The sequence below is a fragment of the Silene latifolia genome, chromosome X (assembly GCF_048544455.1).
Source record: "Silene latifolia isolate original U9 population chromosome X, ASM4854445v1, whole genome shotgun sequence".
Classification (NCBI taxonomy): Eukaryota; Viridiplantae; Streptophyta; class Magnoliopsida; order Caryophyllales; family Caryophyllaceae; genus Silene; species Silene latifolia.
In genome coordinates, this window is record NC_133537.1 from 4602579 (window position 1) to 4623061 (window position 20483).

The 20483-nt window shown below is 40.3% G+C and overlaps 3 protein-coding genes and 1 non-coding gene across 4 annotated transcripts; 3 read left to right on the forward strand and 1 right to left on the reverse strand.

Annotated features, from left to right (window-relative positions):
* The first annotated feature begins 11137 nt into the window (after positions 1–11137).
* On the forward strand, positions 11138–13342 carry LOC141622373 (L-ascorbate peroxidase 3-like). The gene is made up of 9 exons (XM_074438412.1): positions 11138–11373; positions 11608–11726; positions 11859–11908; positions 12005–12070; positions 12165–12213; positions 12310–12392; positions 12477–12556; positions 12731–12833; positions 13042–13342. Exons 1-9 carry the CDS (start codon positions 11198–11200, stop codon positions 13126–13128), a joined length of 813 nt encoding a protein of 270 aa, XP_074294513.1. The 5' UTR covers positions 11138–11197; the 3' UTR covers positions 13129–13342.
* Positions 13343–13592: 250 nt separating this feature from the next.
* Positions 13593–15474, forward strand: LOC141622372 (L-ascorbate peroxidase 3-like). The gene is made up of 9 exons (XM_074438411.1): positions 13593–13786; positions 13885–14003; positions 14153–14202; positions 14285–14350; positions 14419–14467; positions 14570–14652; positions 14727–14806; positions 14894–14996; positions 15094–15474. Exons 1-9 carry the CDS (start codon positions 13665–13667, stop codon positions 15268–15270), a joined length of 849 nt encoding a protein of 282 aa, XP_074294512.1. The 5' UTR covers positions 13593–13664; the 3' UTR covers positions 15271–15474.
* Positions 15475–15736: 262 nt separating this feature from the next.
* LOC141622374 (proteasome subunit alpha type-7) lies at positions 15737–19201 on the reverse strand. Its single transcript, XM_074438413.1, has 3 exons — positions 18872–19201; positions 16929–17343; positions 15737–16162 (listed from the first exon to the last, which is right to left on the reverse strand). The coding sequence occupies exons 1-3, from the start codon at positions 19042–19044 to the stop codon at positions 16004–16006; spliced, it is 747 nt and encodes a 248-aa protein (XP_074294514.1). The 5' UTR covers positions 19045–19201; the 3' UTR covers positions 15737–16003.
* A 984-nt stretch (positions 19202–20185) lies between these two features.
* On the forward strand, positions 20186–20258 carry TRNAR-UCU (transfer RNA arginine (anticodon UCU)). The gene has a single exon. It is a non-coding gene; the product is annotated as a tRNA-Arg (tRNA).
* Positions 20259–20483: the final 225 nt, after the last annotated feature.

Below are 20483 nucleotides of genomic sequence, written 5' to 3' on the forward strand. Positions count from 1 at the left end.
GTTACTCGGGTCAGATAAAGCGGCCACGCAAAGTTTGAGCACCAACGGAAGACATTTGGGGGTGCGGGTGTGCCACAAACCAGCATTCTCCGAAACTCGGATTATCGTGAAAAATGTGTTAAAGCTCGTTATTTGAGGCTGAAATTGAACAGGTTGATTCCTTAAATGAGCTCGGACACGTGATTGAAAAACAGGGAGAAAAAGAAACAGGGTCCGGTACGACCTTCCGAACGGCTGAAATTGAAGTGTATAATACAAGGTTTTTCGGGATTCCGGGGTCCCGGAACAAAATTCTCCGGAAATCACATAGAAAGTTCCTCGGGTCAGATAAAGCGGGCACGCGAAGTTTGAGCACCAACGAAAGACATTTGGGGGTGCCAGTATGCCACAAACCAGCATTCGCCGAAACTCGGATTATCGTGAAAAATGTGTTAAATCTCGTTTTTTCAGGCTGAAATCGAACAGGTTGATTCTTTAAATGAGCTCGGACGCGTGATTGAAAAACAGGGAGAAAGAAAAACAGGGCCCGGTACGACCTTCCGAACGGCTGAAATTGAAATGTATAATACACGATTTTTCGGGATTCCGGGGTCCCGGAACAAAATTCTCCCAAAATAACCGAGAAAGTTTCTCGGGTCAGATAAAACGGCCACGCAAAGTTTGAGCACTAACGGTAGACATTTGGGGGTGCCGGTGTGCCACAACCCAGCATTCGCCGAAACTCGGATTATCGTGAAAAATGTATTAAAGCTCGTTATTTGAGGCTGAAATCCAACAGGTTGATTCCTGAAATCGAACAGGTTGATTCGTGAAATGAGCTCGGACGCGTGATTGAAAAACAGGGAGAAAAAGAAACAGGGTCCGGTACCACCTTCCGAAAGGCTAAAATGAAGTGTATAATATATCATTTTTCGGATCCCGAACAAAATTCTCCGAAAATCACATAGAAAGTTCCTCGGGTCGATAAAGCGGCCACGCAAAGTTTGAGCACCAACGGAAGACATTTGGGGGTGCCGGTGTGCCACAAACCAAAGATTCGTCGAAACTCGGATTATCGTGAAAATGTGTTAGAGCTCGTTATTTGAGGTCGAAATCGAATCGGTTGATTCCTGAAATCAAACAAAGTTGATTCCTTAAATAAGCTCGGACGCGTGATTGAAAAACAGAAGAAAAAGAAACAGGTCCGTTTACCTTCAACGGCCGAAATTGAAGTGTATAATACAAGGTTTTTCGGGATTCCGGGGTCCCGGAACAAAATTCTCCGGAAATCACATAGAAAGTTCCTCGGGTCAGATAAAGCGGGCACGCTAAGTTTGAGCACCAACGAAAGACATTTGGGGGTGCCGGTGTGCCACAAATCAGCATTCGCCGAAACTCGGATTATCGTGAAAAATGTGTTAAATCTCGTTATTTGAGGTTGAAATCGAACAGGTTCATTCCTTAAATGAGCTCGGACACGTGATTGAAAAACAGGGAGAAAAAAAAAACAGGGTCCGGTACGACCTTCCGAACGGCTGAAATTGAAGTGTATAATACACGGTTTTTCGGGATTCCGGGCTCCCGGACCAAAATTCTCCGGAAATCACATGGAAATTTCCTCGGGTCAGATAAAGCGGCCACGCAAAGTTTGAGCACCAACGGAAGACATTTGGGGGTGCCGGTGTGCCACAAACCAGCATTCGTCGAAACTCGGATTATCGTGAAAAATGTGTTAAAGCTCGTTATTTGAGGCTGAAATCGAACAGGTTGATTCCTGAAATCGAACAGGTTGATTCCTTAAACGAGCTCGGATGCGTGAATGAAAAACAAGGAGAAAAATAAACAGGGTCCGGTACGACCTTCCGAACGGCTGAAATTGAAGTGTATAATACACGATTTTTCGGGATTCCGGGATCCCGGAACAAAATTCTCCGAAAATCATAGAGAAAGTTTCTCGGGTCAGATAAAACGGCCGCGCAAAGTTTGAGCACTAACGGAAGATATTTGGGGGTGCCGGTGTGCCACAAACCAGCATTCGCCGAAACTCGAATTATCGTGAAAAATGTGTTAAAGCTCGTTATTTGAGGCTGAAATCCATTAGGTTGATTCCTGAAATCGAACAGGTTGATTCGTGAAATGAGCTCGGACGCGTGATTGAAAAACAGGGAGAAAAAGAAACAGGGTCCGGTACGACCTTCCGAACGGCTGAAATGAAGTGTATAATATACGGTTTTTCGGGATTCCGGGATCCCGGAACAAAATTCTCCGGAAATCACATAGAAAGTTCTTCGGGTCAGATAAAGCGGCCACGCAAAGTTTGAGCACCAACGGAAGACATTTGGGGGTGTCGGTGTGCTACTAACCAGTATTCGCCGAAACTCGGATTATCGTGAAAAATGTGTTAAAGCTCGTTATTTGAGGCTGAAATCGAACGGGTTGATTTCTGAAATCGAACAGGCTGATTCCTTAAATGAGCTCGGACGCGTGATTGAAAGACATGGAGAAAAAGAATAAGGGTCCGGTACGACCTTCCGAACGGCTGAAATTGAAGTGTATAAGACACGGTTTTTCGGGATTCCGGGGTCCCGGAACAAAATTCTCCGTAAATCACATAGAAAGTTTCTCGGGTCAGATAAAGCGGCCACGCAAAGTTTGAGCACCAACGGAAGACATTTGGGGGTGCGGGTGTGCCACAAACCAGCATTCTCCGAAACTCGGATTATCGTGAAAAATGTGTTAAAGCTCGTTATTTGAGGCTGAAATTGAACAGGTTGATTCCTTAAATAAACTCGGACGCGTGATTGAAAAACAGGGAGAAAAAGAAACAGGGTCCGGTACGACCTTCCGAACGGCTGAAATTGAAGTGTATAATACAAGGTTTTTCGGGATTCCGGGGTCCCGGAACAAAATTCTCCGGAAATCACATAGAAAGTTCCTCGGGTCAGATAAAGCGGGCACGCGAAGTTTGAGCACCAACGAAAGACATTTGGGGGTGCCGGTGTGCCACTAACCAGCATTCGCCGAAACTCGGATTATCGTGAAAAATGTGTTAAATCTCGTTTTTTGAGGCTGAAATCGAACAGGTTGATTCTTGAAATCGAACAAGTTTATTCTTTAAATGAGCTCGGACGCGTGATTGAAAAACAGGAGAAAAAGAAACAGGGTCCGATTTACCTTCCGAACGGTTGAAATTGAAGTGTATAATACACGGTTTTTCGGGATTCCTGCTCCGGAACAAAATTCTCCGAAAATCACATAGAAAGTTCCTCGGGTCAGATAAAGCGGCCACGCAAAGTTTGAGCACCAACGGAAGACATTTGGGGGTGCCGGTGTGCCACAAACCAGCATTCGTCGAAACTCGGATTATCGTGAAAAATGTGTTAAAGCTCGTTATTTGAGGCTGAAATCGAACAGGTTGATTCTTGAAATCGAACAAGTTTATTCTTTAAATGAGCTCGGACGCGTGATTGAAAAACAGGGAGAAAAAGAAACAGGGTCCGGTACGACCTTCCGAACGGCTGAAATTGAAGTGTATAATACACGGTTTTTCGGGATTCCGGGCTCCCGGAACAAAATTCTCCGGAAATCACATAGAAATTTCCTCGGGTCAGATAAAGCGGCCACGCAAAGTTTGAGCACCAACGGAAGACATTTGGGGGTGCCGGTGTGCCACAAACCAGCATTCTCCGAAACTCGGATTATCGTGAAAAATGTGTTAAAGCTCGTTATTTGAGGCTGAAATTGAACAGGTTGATTCCTTAAATAAGCTCGGACGCGTGATTGAAAAACAGGGAGAAAAAGAAACAGGGTCCGGTACGACCTTCCGAACGGCTGAAATTGAAGTGTATAATTCACGATTTTTCGGGATTCCGGGGTCCCGGAACAAAATTCTCCGAAAATCACTGAGAAAGTTTCTCGGGTCAGATAAAACGGCCACGCAAAGTTTGAGCACTAACGGAAGACATTTTGGGGTGCCGGTGTGCCACAAACCAGCATTCGCCGAAACTCGGATTATCGTGAAAAATGTGTTAAAGCTCGTTATTTGAGGCTGAAATCCAACAGGTTGATTCCTGAAATCGAACAGGTTGATTCGTGAAATGAGCTCGGACGCGTGATTGAAAAACAGGGAGAAAAAGAAACAGGGTCCGGTACCACCTTCCGAAAGGCTAAAATGAAGTGTATAATATACGGTTTTTCGGGATCCCAGAACAAAATTCTCCGGAAATCACATAGAAAGCTCCTCGGGTCAGATAAAGCGGCCACGCAAAGTTTGAGCACCAACGGAAGACATTTGGGGGTGCCGGTGTGCCACAAACCAGCATTCGTCGAAACTCGGATTATCGTGAAAAATGTGTTAAAGCTCGTTATTTGAGGCTGAAATCGAACAGGTTGATTCCTGAAATCGAACAGGTTGATTCCTTAAATAAGCTCGGACGCGTGATTGAAAAACAGGAAGAAAAAGAAACAGGGTCCGGTACGACCTTCCGAACGGCTGAAATTGAAGTGTATAATACACGGTTTTTCGGGATTCCGGGGTCCTGGAACAAAATTCTCCGGAAATCACATAGAAAGTTCCTCGGGTCAGATAAAGCGGCCACGCAAAGTTTGAGCACCAACGAAAGACATTTGGGGGTGCCGGTGTGCCACAAACCAGCATTTGCCGAAACTCGGATTATCGTGAAAAATGTGTTAAATCTCGTTATTTGAGGCTGAAATCGAACAGGTTGATTCCTTAAATGAGCTCGGACACGTGATTGAAAAACAGGGAGAAAAAAAACAGGGTCCGGTACGACCTTCCGAACGGCTGAAATTGAAGTGTATAATACACGGTTTTTCGGGATTCCGGGCTCCCGGAACAAAATTCTCCGGAAATCACATAGAAATTTCCTCGGGTCAGATAAAGCGGCCACGCAAAGTTTGAGCACCAACGGAAGACATTTGGGGGTGCCGGTGTGCCACAAACCAGCATTCGTCGAAACTCGGATTATCGTGAAAAATGTGTTAAAGCTCGTTATTTGAGGCTGAAATCGAACAGGTTGATTCCTGAAATCGAACAGGTTGATTCGTAAAATGAGCTCGGACGCGTGATTGAAAAACAGGGAGAAAAAGAAACAGGGTCCGGTACGACCTTCCGAACGGCTGAAATGAAGTGTATAATATACGGTTTTTCGGGATTCCGGGATCCCGGAACAAAATTCTCCGGAAATCACATAGAAAGTTCTTCGGGTCAGATAAAGCGGCCACGCAAAGTTTGAGCACCAACGCAAGACATTTGGGGGTGCCGGTGTGCTACTAACAAGCATTCGCCGAAACTCGGATTATCGTGAAAAATGTGTTAAAGCTCGTTATTTGAGGCTGAAATCGAACGGGTTGATTTCTGAAATCGAACAGGCTGATTCCTTAAATGAGCTCGGACGCGTGATTGAAAGACATGGAGAAAAAGAATAAGGATCCGGTACGACCTTCCGAACGGCTGAAATTGAAGTGTATAAGACACGGTTTTTCGGGATTCCGGGGTCCCGGAACAAAATTCTCCGTAAATCACATAGAAAGTTCCTCGGGTCAGATAAAGCGGCCACGCAAAGTTTGAGCGCCAACGGAAGACATTTGGGGGTGCCGGTGTGCCACAAACCAGCATTCGTCGAAACTCGGATTATCGTGAAAAATGTGTTAAAGCTCGTTATTTGAGGCTGAAATCGAACAGGTTGATTCCTGAAATCGAACAGGCTGATTCCTTAAATGAGCTCGAACGCGTTATTGAAAAACAGGGAGAAAAAGAAACAGAGTCCGGTACGACCTTCCGAACGGCTGAAATTGAAGTGTATAATACACGGTTTTTCGGGATTCCGGGGTCCCGGAACAAAATTCTCCGGAAATCACATAGAAAGTTCCTCGGGTCAGATAAAGCGGCCACACAAAGTTTGAGCACCAACGGATGACATTTGGGGGTGCCGGTGTGCCAGAAACCAGCATTCGCCGAAACTCGGATTATCGTAAAAAAATGTGTTAAAACTCGTTATTTGAGGCTGAAATCGAACAGGTTGATTCCTGAAATGAGATCGGACGCGTGATTGAAAAACAGGGAGAAAAAGAAATAGGGTCCGGTACGACCTTCCGAACGGCTGAAATTGAAGTGTATAATACACGGTTTTTCGGGATTCCGGGGTCCCGGAACAAAATTCTCCGGGAATCACATAGAAAGTTCCTCGGATCAGATAAAGCGGCCACACAAAGTTTGAGCACCAACGGAAGACATTTGGGAGTGCCGGTGTGCCACAAACCAGCATTCGCCGAACCTCAGATAACCATGAAAATGGATTAATGCTCGTTTAATGCTCATTATTTGAGGCTGAATCGAATAGGTTAACTCCTGAAATGACCTCGGTCGCGTGATTGAAAAACCGGGAGAAAAAGAAACTGCGTCCGGTACGACATCCCGAACGGCTCAAAGTGAAGTGTATAATACACGGTTTTACTGGATTCCAGGGTCCCAGAACAAAATTCTCCGAAAATCACATAGAAAATTCCTCAGGTCAGATTAAGCTGCCTCGCAAAATTTGAGTAGCAACGGAAGATATTTGGGGGTGCCGGTATGCCATAAACCAGCATTCGTCGAACCTCGGATAATCGTGAAAAATGGATTAATGCTCGTTATTTGAGGCTGAATCGAGTAGGTTAACTCCTAAAATGACCTTGGACGCTGATTGAAAAACCCGGAGAAAAAGAAACAGGGTCTGGTACGACCTACCGAACGGCTCAAATTGAAGTTTATAATACACGGTTTTTCGGGATTCCAGGGCCCCGGAACTAAATTCTCCGGAAATCACATAGAAAGTTCCTCGGGTCAGATAAAGCGGCCACGCAAAACTTGAGTAGCAACAGAAGACATTTGGGGGTGCCGGTATGCCATAAACCAGCATTCGTCGAACCTCGGATAATCGTGAAAAATGGATTAATACTCGTTTAATGCTCCTTATTTGAGGCTGAATCGAACAGGTTAACTCATGAAATGACCTCGGATGCGTGATTGAAAAACCGGAAGAAAAAAGAAACTGGGTCCGATACGACCTCCCGAACGGCACAAATTGAAGTGTATAATACACGGTTTTTCGGGATTCCAGGGTCCCGGAACAAAATTCCCCGGAAATCACATAGAAAGTTCCACAGGTCAGATAAAGCGGCCACGTAAAATTTGAGTCGCAACAGTTGACATTTGGAGGTGCCGGTATGTCATAAACCAGCATTCGTCGAACCTCGGATAATCGTGAAAAATGGATTAATGCTCGTTTAATGCTCGTTATTTGAGGCTGAATCGAATAGGTTAACTCCTGAAATGACCTCGGACGCGTGATTGAAAAACCGGGAGAAAAAGAAACTGCGTCGGGTACGACATCCCGAACGGCTCAAATTGAAGTGTATAATACATGGTTTTTCGGGATTCCAGGCTCCCGGAACAAAATTCTCCGGAAATAACATAGAAAGTTCCCCGGGTCAGATAAAGCAGCCACGCAAAATTTGAGTAGCAACGGAAGACATTTGGGGGTACCGGTATGCCATAAACCAGCATTCGTCGAATCTCGGATAATCGTGAAAAATGGATTAATACTCGTTTAATGGTCCTTATTTGAGGCTGAATCGAATAGGTTACCTCATGAAATGACCTCGGACCCGTGATTGAAAAACCGGAAGAAAAAGAAACTCGGTTCGATACGACCTCCCGAACGGCTCAAATTGAAGTGTATAATACACGGTTTTTCGGGATTCCAAGGTCCCAGAACAAAATTCTCCGGAAATCACATAGAAAGTTCCACGGGTCAGGTAAAGCGGCCACGCAAAATTTGAGTAGCAACGGTTGACATTTGGGGGTGTCGTTATGCCATAAACCAGCATTCGTCGAACCTCGGATAATCGTGTAAAATGTATTAATGCTCGTTATTTGAGGTTCAATCGAATAGGTTAACTCCTGAAATGACCTCGGACACGTGATTGAAAAACCGGGAGAAAAAGAAACTGGGTCCGGTACGACCTCCCGAACAGCTCAAATTGAAGTGTATAATACACGATTTTCGGGATTCCAGGGTCCCGGAACAAAATTCTCCGGAAATCACACCAAAGGTTTATCGGGTGAGATAAAGCAGTCATACAAAGTTTGAGGAGCAACGGAGGACATTTGCGGGTGTCAGTATGCGATAAACTAGCATTCGCCGAACCTCGGATAATCGTGAAAAATGAATTAATACTCGTTATATGGAGGTGAAATCGAATAGGTTTACTCCTGCAATGACCTCGAACATGTGGTTCAAAAATCAGGAGAAGAAGAAACGTGGTCCGGTAGGACCTTCCGAACGACTCAAAATGAAGTGTATAATACACTGTTTTCGAGATTCCAGGACCCTTAACAAAATTCTCTGGAAATCACACAGAAAGTTCCTCGGATCAGGAAAAATAGCATTCGTCGAACCTCGGATAATCGTGAAAATTAAATTAATACTCGTTATTTGCGGCTGAAATGGAATAGGTTACTCATGCAACAACCACGAACACGTGGTTGAAAAACCGTGCGAAAAAGAAACATGGTCCAATACGACCTCCCGAATGGCTCAAAATGAAATGTATAATCCACGGATTTCGAGATTCCGGGGTTCCGGAACAAAATTCTTTGGAAATCACACCAAAGTTTTCTCGGGTAAAAAAAAGCGGTCACACAAAATTTGAGGAGCAATAGAGGACATTTAGGGGTGCCGGTATGCGATAAACCAGCATTTGCCGAACCCCGGATAATCGTAAAAAAAAAGAATTAATAATCGATGGAGCTGAAATCGAATAGGTTTACTCCTACAATGACCACGGACATGTGGTTGATAAATCAGGAGAATAAGAAACGTGGTCTGGTAGGACCTTCCGAACGACTCAAAATGAAGTGTATAATACACGGTTTTCGAGATTCCAGAGTCCCTGAACAAAATTCTCTGGAAATCACATAGAAAGTTCCTCGGATCAGATAATGCAGTCACACAAAATTTGAGGAGCAACGGAGGACATTTGTGGGTGCCGGTATATGATAAACCAGCATTCGTCGAACCTCGGAGAATCGTGAAAAATGAATTAATACTCGTTATTTGTGGCTGAAATCGAACAGGTTTACTCCTGCAACAACCTCGAACACGTGGTTGAAAAACCGGGCGAAAAAAGAAACGTGCACCGGTACGACATCACGAGCGGCTCAAAATGAAGTTTTATCCACGGTTTTCGAGATTTCAGGGTCCCGGAACAAAATTCTCTGGAAATCACACCAAAGGTATCTCAGGTCAGACAAAGCGGTCACATAAAATTTGAGGAGCAACGGAGGACATTTGGGGGTGGCGGTATGCGATAAACCAGCATTCGCCAAACCTCAGATAATCGTGAAACATGAATTAATACTCGTTATTTGGAGCTGAAATCGAATAGGTTTACTCCTACAATGACCTCGGACATGTGGTTAAAAAATCAGGAGAATAAGAAACGTGGTCCGGTTGGACCTTCCGAACGACTCAAAATGAAGTGTATAATACACGGTTTTTGAGAAAATTCACTGGAAATCACACATAAAGTTCCTCAGATCAGGTAAAACTGCCACAGAAAATTTGAGGAGTAAAGAAGAACATTTGGGAGTTCCGGTATGCGATAAAAAAATAATCGTCGAACCTCGGATAATCGTGAAAAATGAATTAATACTCGTTATTTGGGGCTGAAATCGAATAGGTTTACTCCTGCAATAACCTCGGCCATGTGGTTGAAAAACCGGGCAATAAGGAAACGTGGTCCGGTACGACCTCCGGAACGGCTCAAAATGAAGTGTATAATCCACGGATTTCGAGATTCCAGAGTTCCGGAACAAAATTCTTTGGAAATCACACAAAAGGTTTATCGGGTCAGATAAAGCGGTCACACAAAATTCGAGTAGCAACGGAGGATATTTGGGGGTGCCCGTATGCGATAAACCAGCATTCGTCAAACCTCGGATAATCGTGAAAAATGAATTAATACTCGTTATTTGCGGCTGAAATCGAATAGGCTTACTCCTGCAACAACCTCGAACACGTGGTTGAAAAACCGGGCGAAAAAGAAACGTAGTCAGGTACGACCTCCCGAACGGCTCAAAATGAAGTATATAATAATGCACGGTTTTCGAGATTCCAGGGTCACGGGAAAAAATTCTCCGGAAATCGCACATAAAGTTACTCGGATTAGGTAAAGCGGCCACGCAAAATATGAGAAGCGAAGGAGGATATTTGGGAGTGCCGGTATGCGATAAACCAGCATTCGTCGAACCTTGGATAATCGTGAAAAATGGATTAATACTCGTTATTTGGGGCTGAAATCGAATAGGTTTACTCCTGCAATAACCTCGGACACGTGTTTGAAAAAAGGGCGAAAAAGAAACGTGGTCCAGTACGACCCCCCGAACGGCTCAAAATGAAGTAATGCACGGTTTTCGAGATTTCAAGGTCCCGGAAAAAAATTCTCTGGAAATCGCACATATAGTTACTCGGATTAGGTAAAGCGGCCACACAATATTTGAGGAGCCGAGGATATTTGGGAGTGCCGGTATGCGATAAACCAGCATTCGCTGAACTTCGGATAATCGTGAAAAATGAATTAATACTCGTTATTTGAGGGCTGAAATCGAATAGGTTTATAGTAATACTATGCGTCAATGTCACTCAGTCTCAGAATATAAAATTCAATTCAAGAAAAAGCAATTTTCATGTCTTCCCCGATATATGAATCTTATTCTCCATAGATATAAATGAACGGAAAATGGACCAATATCGAATCCATATTCCTACATTTTTAGAAAATGCGATTCTTTTGTTCTCCATAGTAAGTTGTGAGCTCATAACTGTTAAGTTATACTATTATATATAATCGTACATTATTCTAACCATTGAAAATTTTAAAATCGTCAACTGTTGCACGATTCTTCATAAATAGAAAGGTAAAATAATTTCTCATATTCTTATCGGTTAGCATCTACCATATAATTTTAAATTTTATTTTTACCACACATTGATGCTATTTTGTTTATGATAACATAAAAAAATACTCTTAATATTATTCGTTCACTAGTCACCACTAAAGTGTCTTGTATAAATAGACTAAAATGATGCACATATTTTTCAAGTTATAAATCGTCTATAATTTTACATATACTAGCATCTTGAATACTTGCATCATGGCACAATTACATTTGGGTTTGAATTTGGGTTTGAATTTGGGTTTGAACAAAAAAAAAGGGCAGCAGGTTAAGGTTGATACCAAATATTTGCAACAAATTGAAGGAGCTCGTCAAGAACTCCGTAACCTTCTCTCTCAAAATACCCAATTCGATCCCATTTTGCTTCGCTTAGCGTAACCTTTCTACTCCTTCCGTTTTTTAATATATGCTTTGTGTATGATGTTTTCGTTTTTTGATCTAACACTTTAGCTCTAAGCAAGACAAATACTCCGTAGTATTTGTTTTGGGTTACGTTAAAAATTGAATAGAAGTGTGACAACGATCTTATAAATAATTATAAAATAAATATAAATATTTATAAAATTATACGAAGTATAATGCATAACAAAGTTGGAGCGTGGTCGCAGATTCCATGATGCAGGTACGTATGACGCAAAAACAAACACAGGAGGTGCAAATGGTTCAATTAGGAATGAGCTAGACAACCCTCCAAACAGTGGAGTCATCAATGCTATTGATTTTTGTGGTGAGTTAATTACATTTCGTAACTATATAGTTGATCTTCTGTAAAACCGTTATATGATGACATAAACATTATAAGGTTATTGCTGTTATAACGGTCTTATTTGTGAATTTGTGGCATCTTTACTTGTCTCAGAACCAGTGAAGGCCAAATATCCTATGGTTACTTATGCGGATCTTTATCAGGTGAATATTTACGTTTTGTTTTATTTTTTCAATCTCGTTCTTTGATTTAGTTATATGATTGAATAAAACAAAACGACTGAATTTTTGTACGTTCAGCTAGCTGGAGTTGTTGCAGTTGAGGTTACCGGTGGTCCTAGCATCAACTTTGTTCCTGGTCGACCTGTACGTGTTTAATTTCAATATACGAGGTACTCCGTATGTATTATGTTAATTAATCAATTATGGGATTCATTTATTTGTTCATTTTGTTATGTAGGATGCATTGCAACAAGAAGACAATGGAGCTCTTCCAAACCCTAATGGAGGTACGTACAGTGCATGCCTTTGATTTTTTAAGAGAACTTCTTATAATAACAAAATTACGAATTGATCAGATTAACAATGGTGTTGACGGGTTTTAGGAACTCGACACTTGAGAGACATATTCTACCGCATGGGCTTCAATGACAAGGACATTGTAGCACTATCAGGAGCACATACACTGGTAATTAAGTCTTTAAATAATATTGATCGAGATGAATTTGCTGAATTAATATTAATATCGTATACCATTTTTGGTAAATTTTAGGGTCGCGCACATCAAGATAGATCGGGTTTTGATGGTCCTTTCACTTATGAACCTCTCAAGTTTGACAACTCCTACTTCAAGTAATAATACACACATCATCGACAGTCAAATTAATACTGTAGGATATAATAAATATAATAGTTGGGCCTCAACCATTATATTTATATCCTATTACAAATAGCTAAGATTATGTTATTCCGACTCAGCTATCCAATTCAATTTACATTTACGACTCGTATTTTCCATGATGACAGGTTGTTATTGGCTGGTGAGGATCCAAACCTGGTGAAGTTTCCTACCGACAAGGCTCTAATGCAAGAGTCTGCGTTCCGCGGCTATGTTGAACTCTATGCTAATGTAAGCGAACAATATCGACTATCTCACACAATAATTAGTGACAGATTCTCATTATAGACGGGAGATATCCGTTTATAGTTATAGACGGGCTAAATATTTACCCACTTTGAGCATAAGACAATCAACAAGTTGCATGGTGGGGCCCAAAAATGTCACCACTTTAAACATAATTGACCTGTCTTTCATTATTGTACTGTCAAAATGGCAGGATGAGAGGGCCTTCTTCAGAGATTATGCAGAGTCACACAAGAAAATGTCTGAGCTCGGATTTCAGCCACCATGCAGTGGATACTGATGTCGATGATGACCGTCATCTTCAACTATATGAAATTACTCGGATTATTCAATAATCCGAAATACCTCTTTTATTTATGAATAATATGTTATGGTTTGTAATAAATAAAGGGAAAACTATCCTGAAAAAAAACCTTGCTTTGTTGTAATAATAATACAGGTGATGTATTCTAAATAATTAAACTGTTTGCTTTGTTTAATAAAGTGATTACGCTTCTTTCTCTTGTGAAGTAGCAGTTCCATGCAGTTCTCGATGCAGTTTTTCATCTTGGGTCATTCGGAAACAGAATTTAAGATTAACTATGTTTACGGCATTTAGTTGTGAATTTCGTGACCTCGAAAAGAACACTCAAAGAATTATTCATCCCTTGTCAAAGGGTTTTCTTATTTGTTTTGTGTTACCTCCTCTTAAAGCAAAAGCAATCCCTTACTTTTGCAGCTCTTATACTTGAGTCGCGCTGTCCATTGAAATCATATTTTTACGAAACCAAAACTAGTACCCTCAGCTAACGAAGGCGCAAGTAGGCAGTAGCCAAGATGACAACTCGAAAAGGGCAGGTGAACGATGCAGAATACTTGAAAGAAATCAATTGGGCTCGTCGAGACCTACGTGCACTAATATTTACCAAGCAATGTGCTCCTATCATGCTCCGCCTAGCGTAATGTTCTTATCTGATTCATCGTTAAATTCAGTGTTGCTTCCTGTTTTCTTTGCAATGTCATTTATATTACGGTCTCTTGTTGCTCTGCTTCGTAGATGGCATGATGCAGGCACATATGATGTTAAAACGAAGACTGGCGGTCCAAATGGTTCAATTAGATACGAGTTGAGCCATGGTGCCAATCGAGGCCTCAAAGTTGCCATTGATTTTTGTGGTGAGCCTACTAAGACAAAAAAAAAACTCGTATTCATACAACACGTCAGCTGATAATTGGTTTAAAGCAAAATGACTCGCTAAAATTCAGGAAAGGTAATAAAGTAGTAATTATTTTTTACTGATTTCTGTTTCATTTACTGATCTCAGAAGAAATAAAGGCGAAACACCCCAGGATCAGTTATGCGGACATCTACCAGGTGAAATTGAGATTCCGTATTGTAATGCATCAGTGAGTGTACTTTTTAAGTTGAATCATAACCATTAGGTTACGTACCTCAGCTCGCTGGAGTCGTTGCTGTGGAAGTCTCAGGTGGTCCAACCATCGACTTTGTTTCAGGTCGAATGGTACGTGTTTCTTTCATCTGATATTTTAATTTAGAATTTGCACAATCATATTTAATAAATATAACCAGGATTACCCGAGTTCTACTGATGAAGGCCGTCTTCCTGATGCTAATGGAGGTAACTCATCTTATCTAACAAACAGCATCTCTTTCAATCTTCCCAATGCAAAGTTTGCATAAAAACGACTATCCTTGTTCCGTTGGGTTTCTAAATAAATAGGTAGCGAACATTTGAGAGAGATTTTTTATCGCATGGGTCTTTCTGACAAGGACATTGTTGCACTTTCTGGTGCACATACACTGGTAAGGCACGCATCTTCGACGTCTTTGCAGGGTTTTTTTTACACCTATATAAACTCTGCACTTTCCATAATTAGGGTAGAGCACATGTAGAGAGATCGGGTTTTGAAGGAGCTTGGACACCGGAGCCTCTCAAGTTTGATAACTCCTACTTTGTGTAAGTTGACACTTTCCATACTTGATCTGTACAGAAGCAGATTGCAATGTATAAAAGCGTTATTACTTGTTTCGATTTACATGCCAGTGAACTGCTTAAAGGAGAAAAATCAGGGATGCTGAAACTACCTACAGACAAAGTTCTTGTTCGAGATTTGGCGTTCCTTCCTTATGTTGAACTCTATGCTAAGGTATGGACACTAGTCAGACACAGGCCGAAAAGAAGATTGTTTCCTCAAGAACAATTGATGCTTATACCCGAGTTTGAGTCGATGTTTGATGTGATAGGACGAAGAAGCCTTCTTCAGAGATTATGCAGATTCTCACAAGAAGCTGTCAGAGTTGGGATTTTCACCGCCTAACTCTCGCCCAAAGATGGTTACTAAGGTTGTGGTTGGCATCGCTGTTGCTGTTACCGTTGCTGTCTTCAGCTACTTCTATGAAGTCTATAAGCAGTCTAAGTAAGACGGTGAAGTCTGAAACAACAAACAAACGCCTGAACATATAGTACTGCCAAATTGTACGAATAATGAGCCCGAACGGCTTGATCTTTGTTCCATTATTCTTATTATTTTTTACCATAACAGTTCATTAATGTCTAAAGCAATAAAAAGTTGTCAAAGAAACCGAAATTAAAATAAAGACGAATAAAAAGGTCTGGTTAATACTGATGATGTGGTGCATCTCTGTTTTCCGTTTAGACGGATCTTCAATTTACCTTTGTTATATATTTGGCATCCCCGTTGCAGTCGGGATGAGCGGAAAAAAGTGCTCAACGGAAATTCTATGGCAAGAAGTTAAGATTGCCCACCATCTGAGGGTCTTTTAGGCATCAAAACTTTTGTTCCATATATCGTCACTATCGCGACATAAACAGCATCGACTGTTCCTCGTAAACAGTCTGGAAAACAGAGGACCGAAATCCTTTAAATTCATGCCAAAGAACTCAACTCAAATGACGAAATCCTTTTACATTCAAGCAATTACAGATAATTCTCTAGCCGATAATGAACCATAGACAAGACTATGGCATAATTCAAATTGTCTACTGATAGCGCACACAAAATCCAAAGTCTGGCTTATGAATAATCTGAAACCCAGCGCTAAAGAAACTTCATGAACCGGCAAAGGATTAATGATCAAGGGAAAGGAAGTAACTAGTTCACCACAAGTAAGCCCAGAAAAGAAAAAGGTGCATCTACGAATCTCTAGCAGGACCTTTCTTAGCTGCCTCAGCTGCTGCTTTCTCCGCTTCAAGCTCAGCAACAATGGCATCGATTTCAGCCTCCTCCAACTGACGCAAACCTTCTTTTGTCATCACTGCAACTTCCAAGTTCTTTCCTCCGCTTTCAACCACCTTAAAAGAATTTGCATAAAACAGTTACCAGAGTTAATTTATCAACAAGTGAGTAGGGATGACAATTTCACCCAAATCTAATTACAGCTACCCGATCAAAACCACGTGGATGAAAAGCCATATTAGATAGGTAAACCGCGGGTGACAGCTCAAACGCATGGTGGATGGGTGGCGAGACTAATGAAGCTCCATCTAACCCATCAGACATCAACAAAGATATATCAAACATCGAAGCACGTGTTTTTGCCAGAACAATCATCCAAAAAAGGGTCAACAGTTAGTTGCATGCATACAACCACGTCATGAAACTTAATACTCGTATAAAAGAAAGATCAAGCAAGAGATGGGACCGTTGTATTCATAAAACGGTCTCAAATTAGTTTTATATCCAAAAAAATATACAATTTCGGTTGGAGACAGCATACATCTTATTTCTAGAAGATTGTTTTAAGTGAATCTAAATTTAAGGACATTCATTACATAAACTTGTCAAACAAACAAAATGCAAATGACAGCTTGAACTTACACTAACGAAATAGGATAAGTAACTGTTATCTCAGATGGATGGAAGTTTTTCACAAATTACTCTAATTCACAATTTATAATGCAATTCTTTAGATGGGAAATATATTTAGGACGAAACTTCCGACTTCTGAGTGCCCTATAGAAGCCAGCTGGCCTAATATGTCATCGAATTGGCAATTTCACATTCATAATAGATTAACAAGTTTTATAACATAAAATAAAATGCTCCAAACTGACTTACTTCAAGTAATGCACGAATTGCCAGCTTCACAGTTTCTTGCCCAGCAGTTTCTTTGTAGTTCTTCTCCAAAAATTCTCTAATTGAATTGGAGTTTCTCCCTGTTGCATTAGCTTTCCAGGCTGAAAATGTGCCCGATGGATCGGTCTGGTATAGAGCCGGCACCTCGGTGTATGGGTCAAAGCCGACGATCAAGGTTGAAAGACCAAATGGTCTAACACCACCACTTTGTGTGTACTTCTGCTGAAGGCCAGCAATGTAACGGGTAATATACTCAACTGTCACTGGATCTTCCAAGGTAAGCCTGTGGCTTTGACATTCCACACGTGCCTTGTTAATAAGGACACGGGCGTCAGCTTTGAGCCCAGCACAGGCCAACGCAATATGGTTATCAAGGTTTACAATTTTCTTTACCGACCTGAAAACAAAATAAATATTGCTTAGTTTGGATACAACAATAGGAAGGAAAGGGGAAGAAGGGGATGGAGGGAGAATGAAACATGATGTTTTCCTTCAGATCTATTTTTATGTCAAAAGAACACTAATGTTCCCGTAGGAAGGAAAATGGATCTCCTTCAGATCTACCTACTAGCAACCCAAACAAGATTGCTCTCATCCCTATTATGTCTTCCTTAACTACAAAGGACACAAGACACACAGTCTCTTCCTAGAAAGGAAAATGAACAATAAACAAATGCAGCGGAACTGATGCCTGGAAATTACAAGTTGAAAATAACACATGCAGGACATAGAGGACTGATCCAAACAACTTTCATCAGAATCCATATAAACCTAAACAAACGGATTGAGCATTACGAAATTACAAAACCTCTCACTTTAGATGAAACTATGAAAACTAAACCCTTGGAAACCCTTGACCTGTCTACTAGTCCCTCCGTTCATGATAAAGATGTTTAGTCAATCACCTTTCTTTCATACTCAGCATAACAAAGGTATTCATCTTAATCATCGGTACAAACGAAAGATATGTGGCTTCCTAATTTCACGGAAGACAATGCCAACTCATTTTTTGGTTATATTTTGAAATTTCCTTATGCTAATGGCCAAAATCATACGTTTACAAACAAAGGGAGTATAATTGTTTACTTGATCACAATACTGAAATAAGAAGGCGAAGCGCAACAACATATCCCGACATTTCACCAAACTAATCAACTCTAATTCAAACACCAGAGCATAGAGGTCAGGCATCACCCCATAAATTTCCTCAAATTTATCACTCTCTGCAATCGAATACTCGAGATTGGACGCCAAAGTTTAACTCTTCGGTTTATATTAGAACCTTTTTCCACTCAACATGAACTATATAGTGAACCTAATTAGCTCCCTATGCTTACGAGCAGTAGTGATTCAAGTTAATCGAACCCAAATTCTTTCAGACTAACACTTTGTTCATAAACTATCAAATCAACCAATTACTTGCTTAAATATAAATTCCTATAAAAAATCACTTTCAATCAAAAACACTGCAAAATCGAACTTACTACTAACTAAATCATCGAATGAAATGCGATCAAACAACAAAACCCTAAGAAATCAAAAACAGTACAATTGAACAGCAACGCAAAACCCTATAAAATCGAACCTACGCACAACTAATTCATCAAATAAATTGCGATCAATTAACAAAACCCTAGAAAATCAAAAACAGCACAATCAAACAACAGCGTAAAACACCAGAAATCGAACTTACGCACAACTAAATCATCAAATAAAACGCGATCAAACAGAAAAACCCTAGAAATCCGAATACAGCACAATCAAACAACATAAAACCCTATAAAATCAATATTATACACAACTAAATCATCAAACAACCAACAATAAAATAACAAAACCCTAAAATCAAATCCAAAAACAATCAGATCTATCATCATAAAACCAAATCAAAACAAAACCCTAGAAAATCGACAAAATTAACAAACCTAGAATCCTGAAGTTTAGCAGTGGATTTCTTCTCAACACCAAGAACAACTGTATCAGTACCGCGAACGCCGACAGCGGCGTTACCTTTACGAACAGCTTCAAGAGCGTATTCGACTTGAAAGAGGTGACCATCAGGTGAGAAGACAGTGATTGCTCTATCGTATCTCGCCATTGTTGTGATTTCTTAAGTTTTTTAGGTTTTCTATGGATCAAAGTTGAGTTAATTGGGGGTGGGGGAGTTTTGGGAGTGAGAAAGCAAGGTATATATGAAGAGTTATGTTTAACGACTTGGGCAACAAGACATTGAGCCTTTCTTTTTCCACATGCTCACTTTATTTTTATAATAAAGAATTAATAAAACTTACCAAAAAAAAAAAAAAAGATGGAAGATAATCAAACTACTCTGAAAAAGAAAAGAGGGAAGATAATAGAAAATTGGAATGAGTACTTCATCCATTTCATTCAATTCTACCTCGTTTTCTTTTGTTCATATCTTTAGAAACATATTAATAAAAATTATAAAAATTTACTTCGTAATATTCACAATGCATTTAGTAAGACAATTTAGATAAGATTTCACATGAGTATCTTTTATGTTATATATTAGAAGTTGTATCGAAAATTCTCTCCCCTCATAAATAGTGCCAAAAAAGAAAACGTATAGAGTTAAATGGAATGGAGAAAGTATTAAGTATGTAAAGATGGTTGTTTTTTTTTTTTACTCAATTAGGGGTGATCAATTATCATTATGTGGCTTACGTAAATAAATAGAAGGCGGTTTTACAATAAGTTAATTGTAAAATCAGTTTATAAAATACCCTTTTTCATGATTTATGATCAGCTTAATTTTAAAAATCTGATCTTAATTTCAAAGATCTTAAATCTTAACTAGTATTTTAATTTATCTACCATAATCATTCTAAAGTAACACATACTCGGGACAACTTATAACAACCTCAGGAAAAATAACTCAATTCGAATTAATACTCCCTCCTATTTTATATGATCTTCTACATTAGTTTTGGACCAAATGGGGGAAAATGAAAGTGGGTGAGGAAATGTGGGGTTACATGTTATATTAACCACAAATGATAGACAAATAAGAAAAGTGGAAGTTCTTTGTAAATTTTCCGTTTTAAAAAATGTGGAAGATGTTAGTGAATAGGAGGGAGTAGTACGAGTTACATTTAAAAATTGTATATTCAACCCCAATTATTGTTTGCTAAACGAACAAATAATTTGTCCTAGTAGTGTGCCATTGGAAATATGGGTTATCATGTTCATTAAACTGAGTACGACAAATATACAAGAAGGCGCCCGTGGCCTAATGGATAAGGCGTTTGACTTCTAATCAAACGATTGTGGGTTCGAGTCCCACCGGGCGTGCATTTTATTTAGCTTTGCACTGTTTAGTGTTTCTTTTTGCACATTCATTTATGGGGTACTACACTATCTAATTATCTATGAAGAAAATTCTGTACTGTATCTGTGTATTCGTTATCCTTACGAAATCTCAGATAAACTGGAACGATCTGATCTGATAAGGGATATAATGAAATTCTTTAATTAGGTTTTTCCAGAATAAAAATGTAATTTTTTTTTATTAATGGA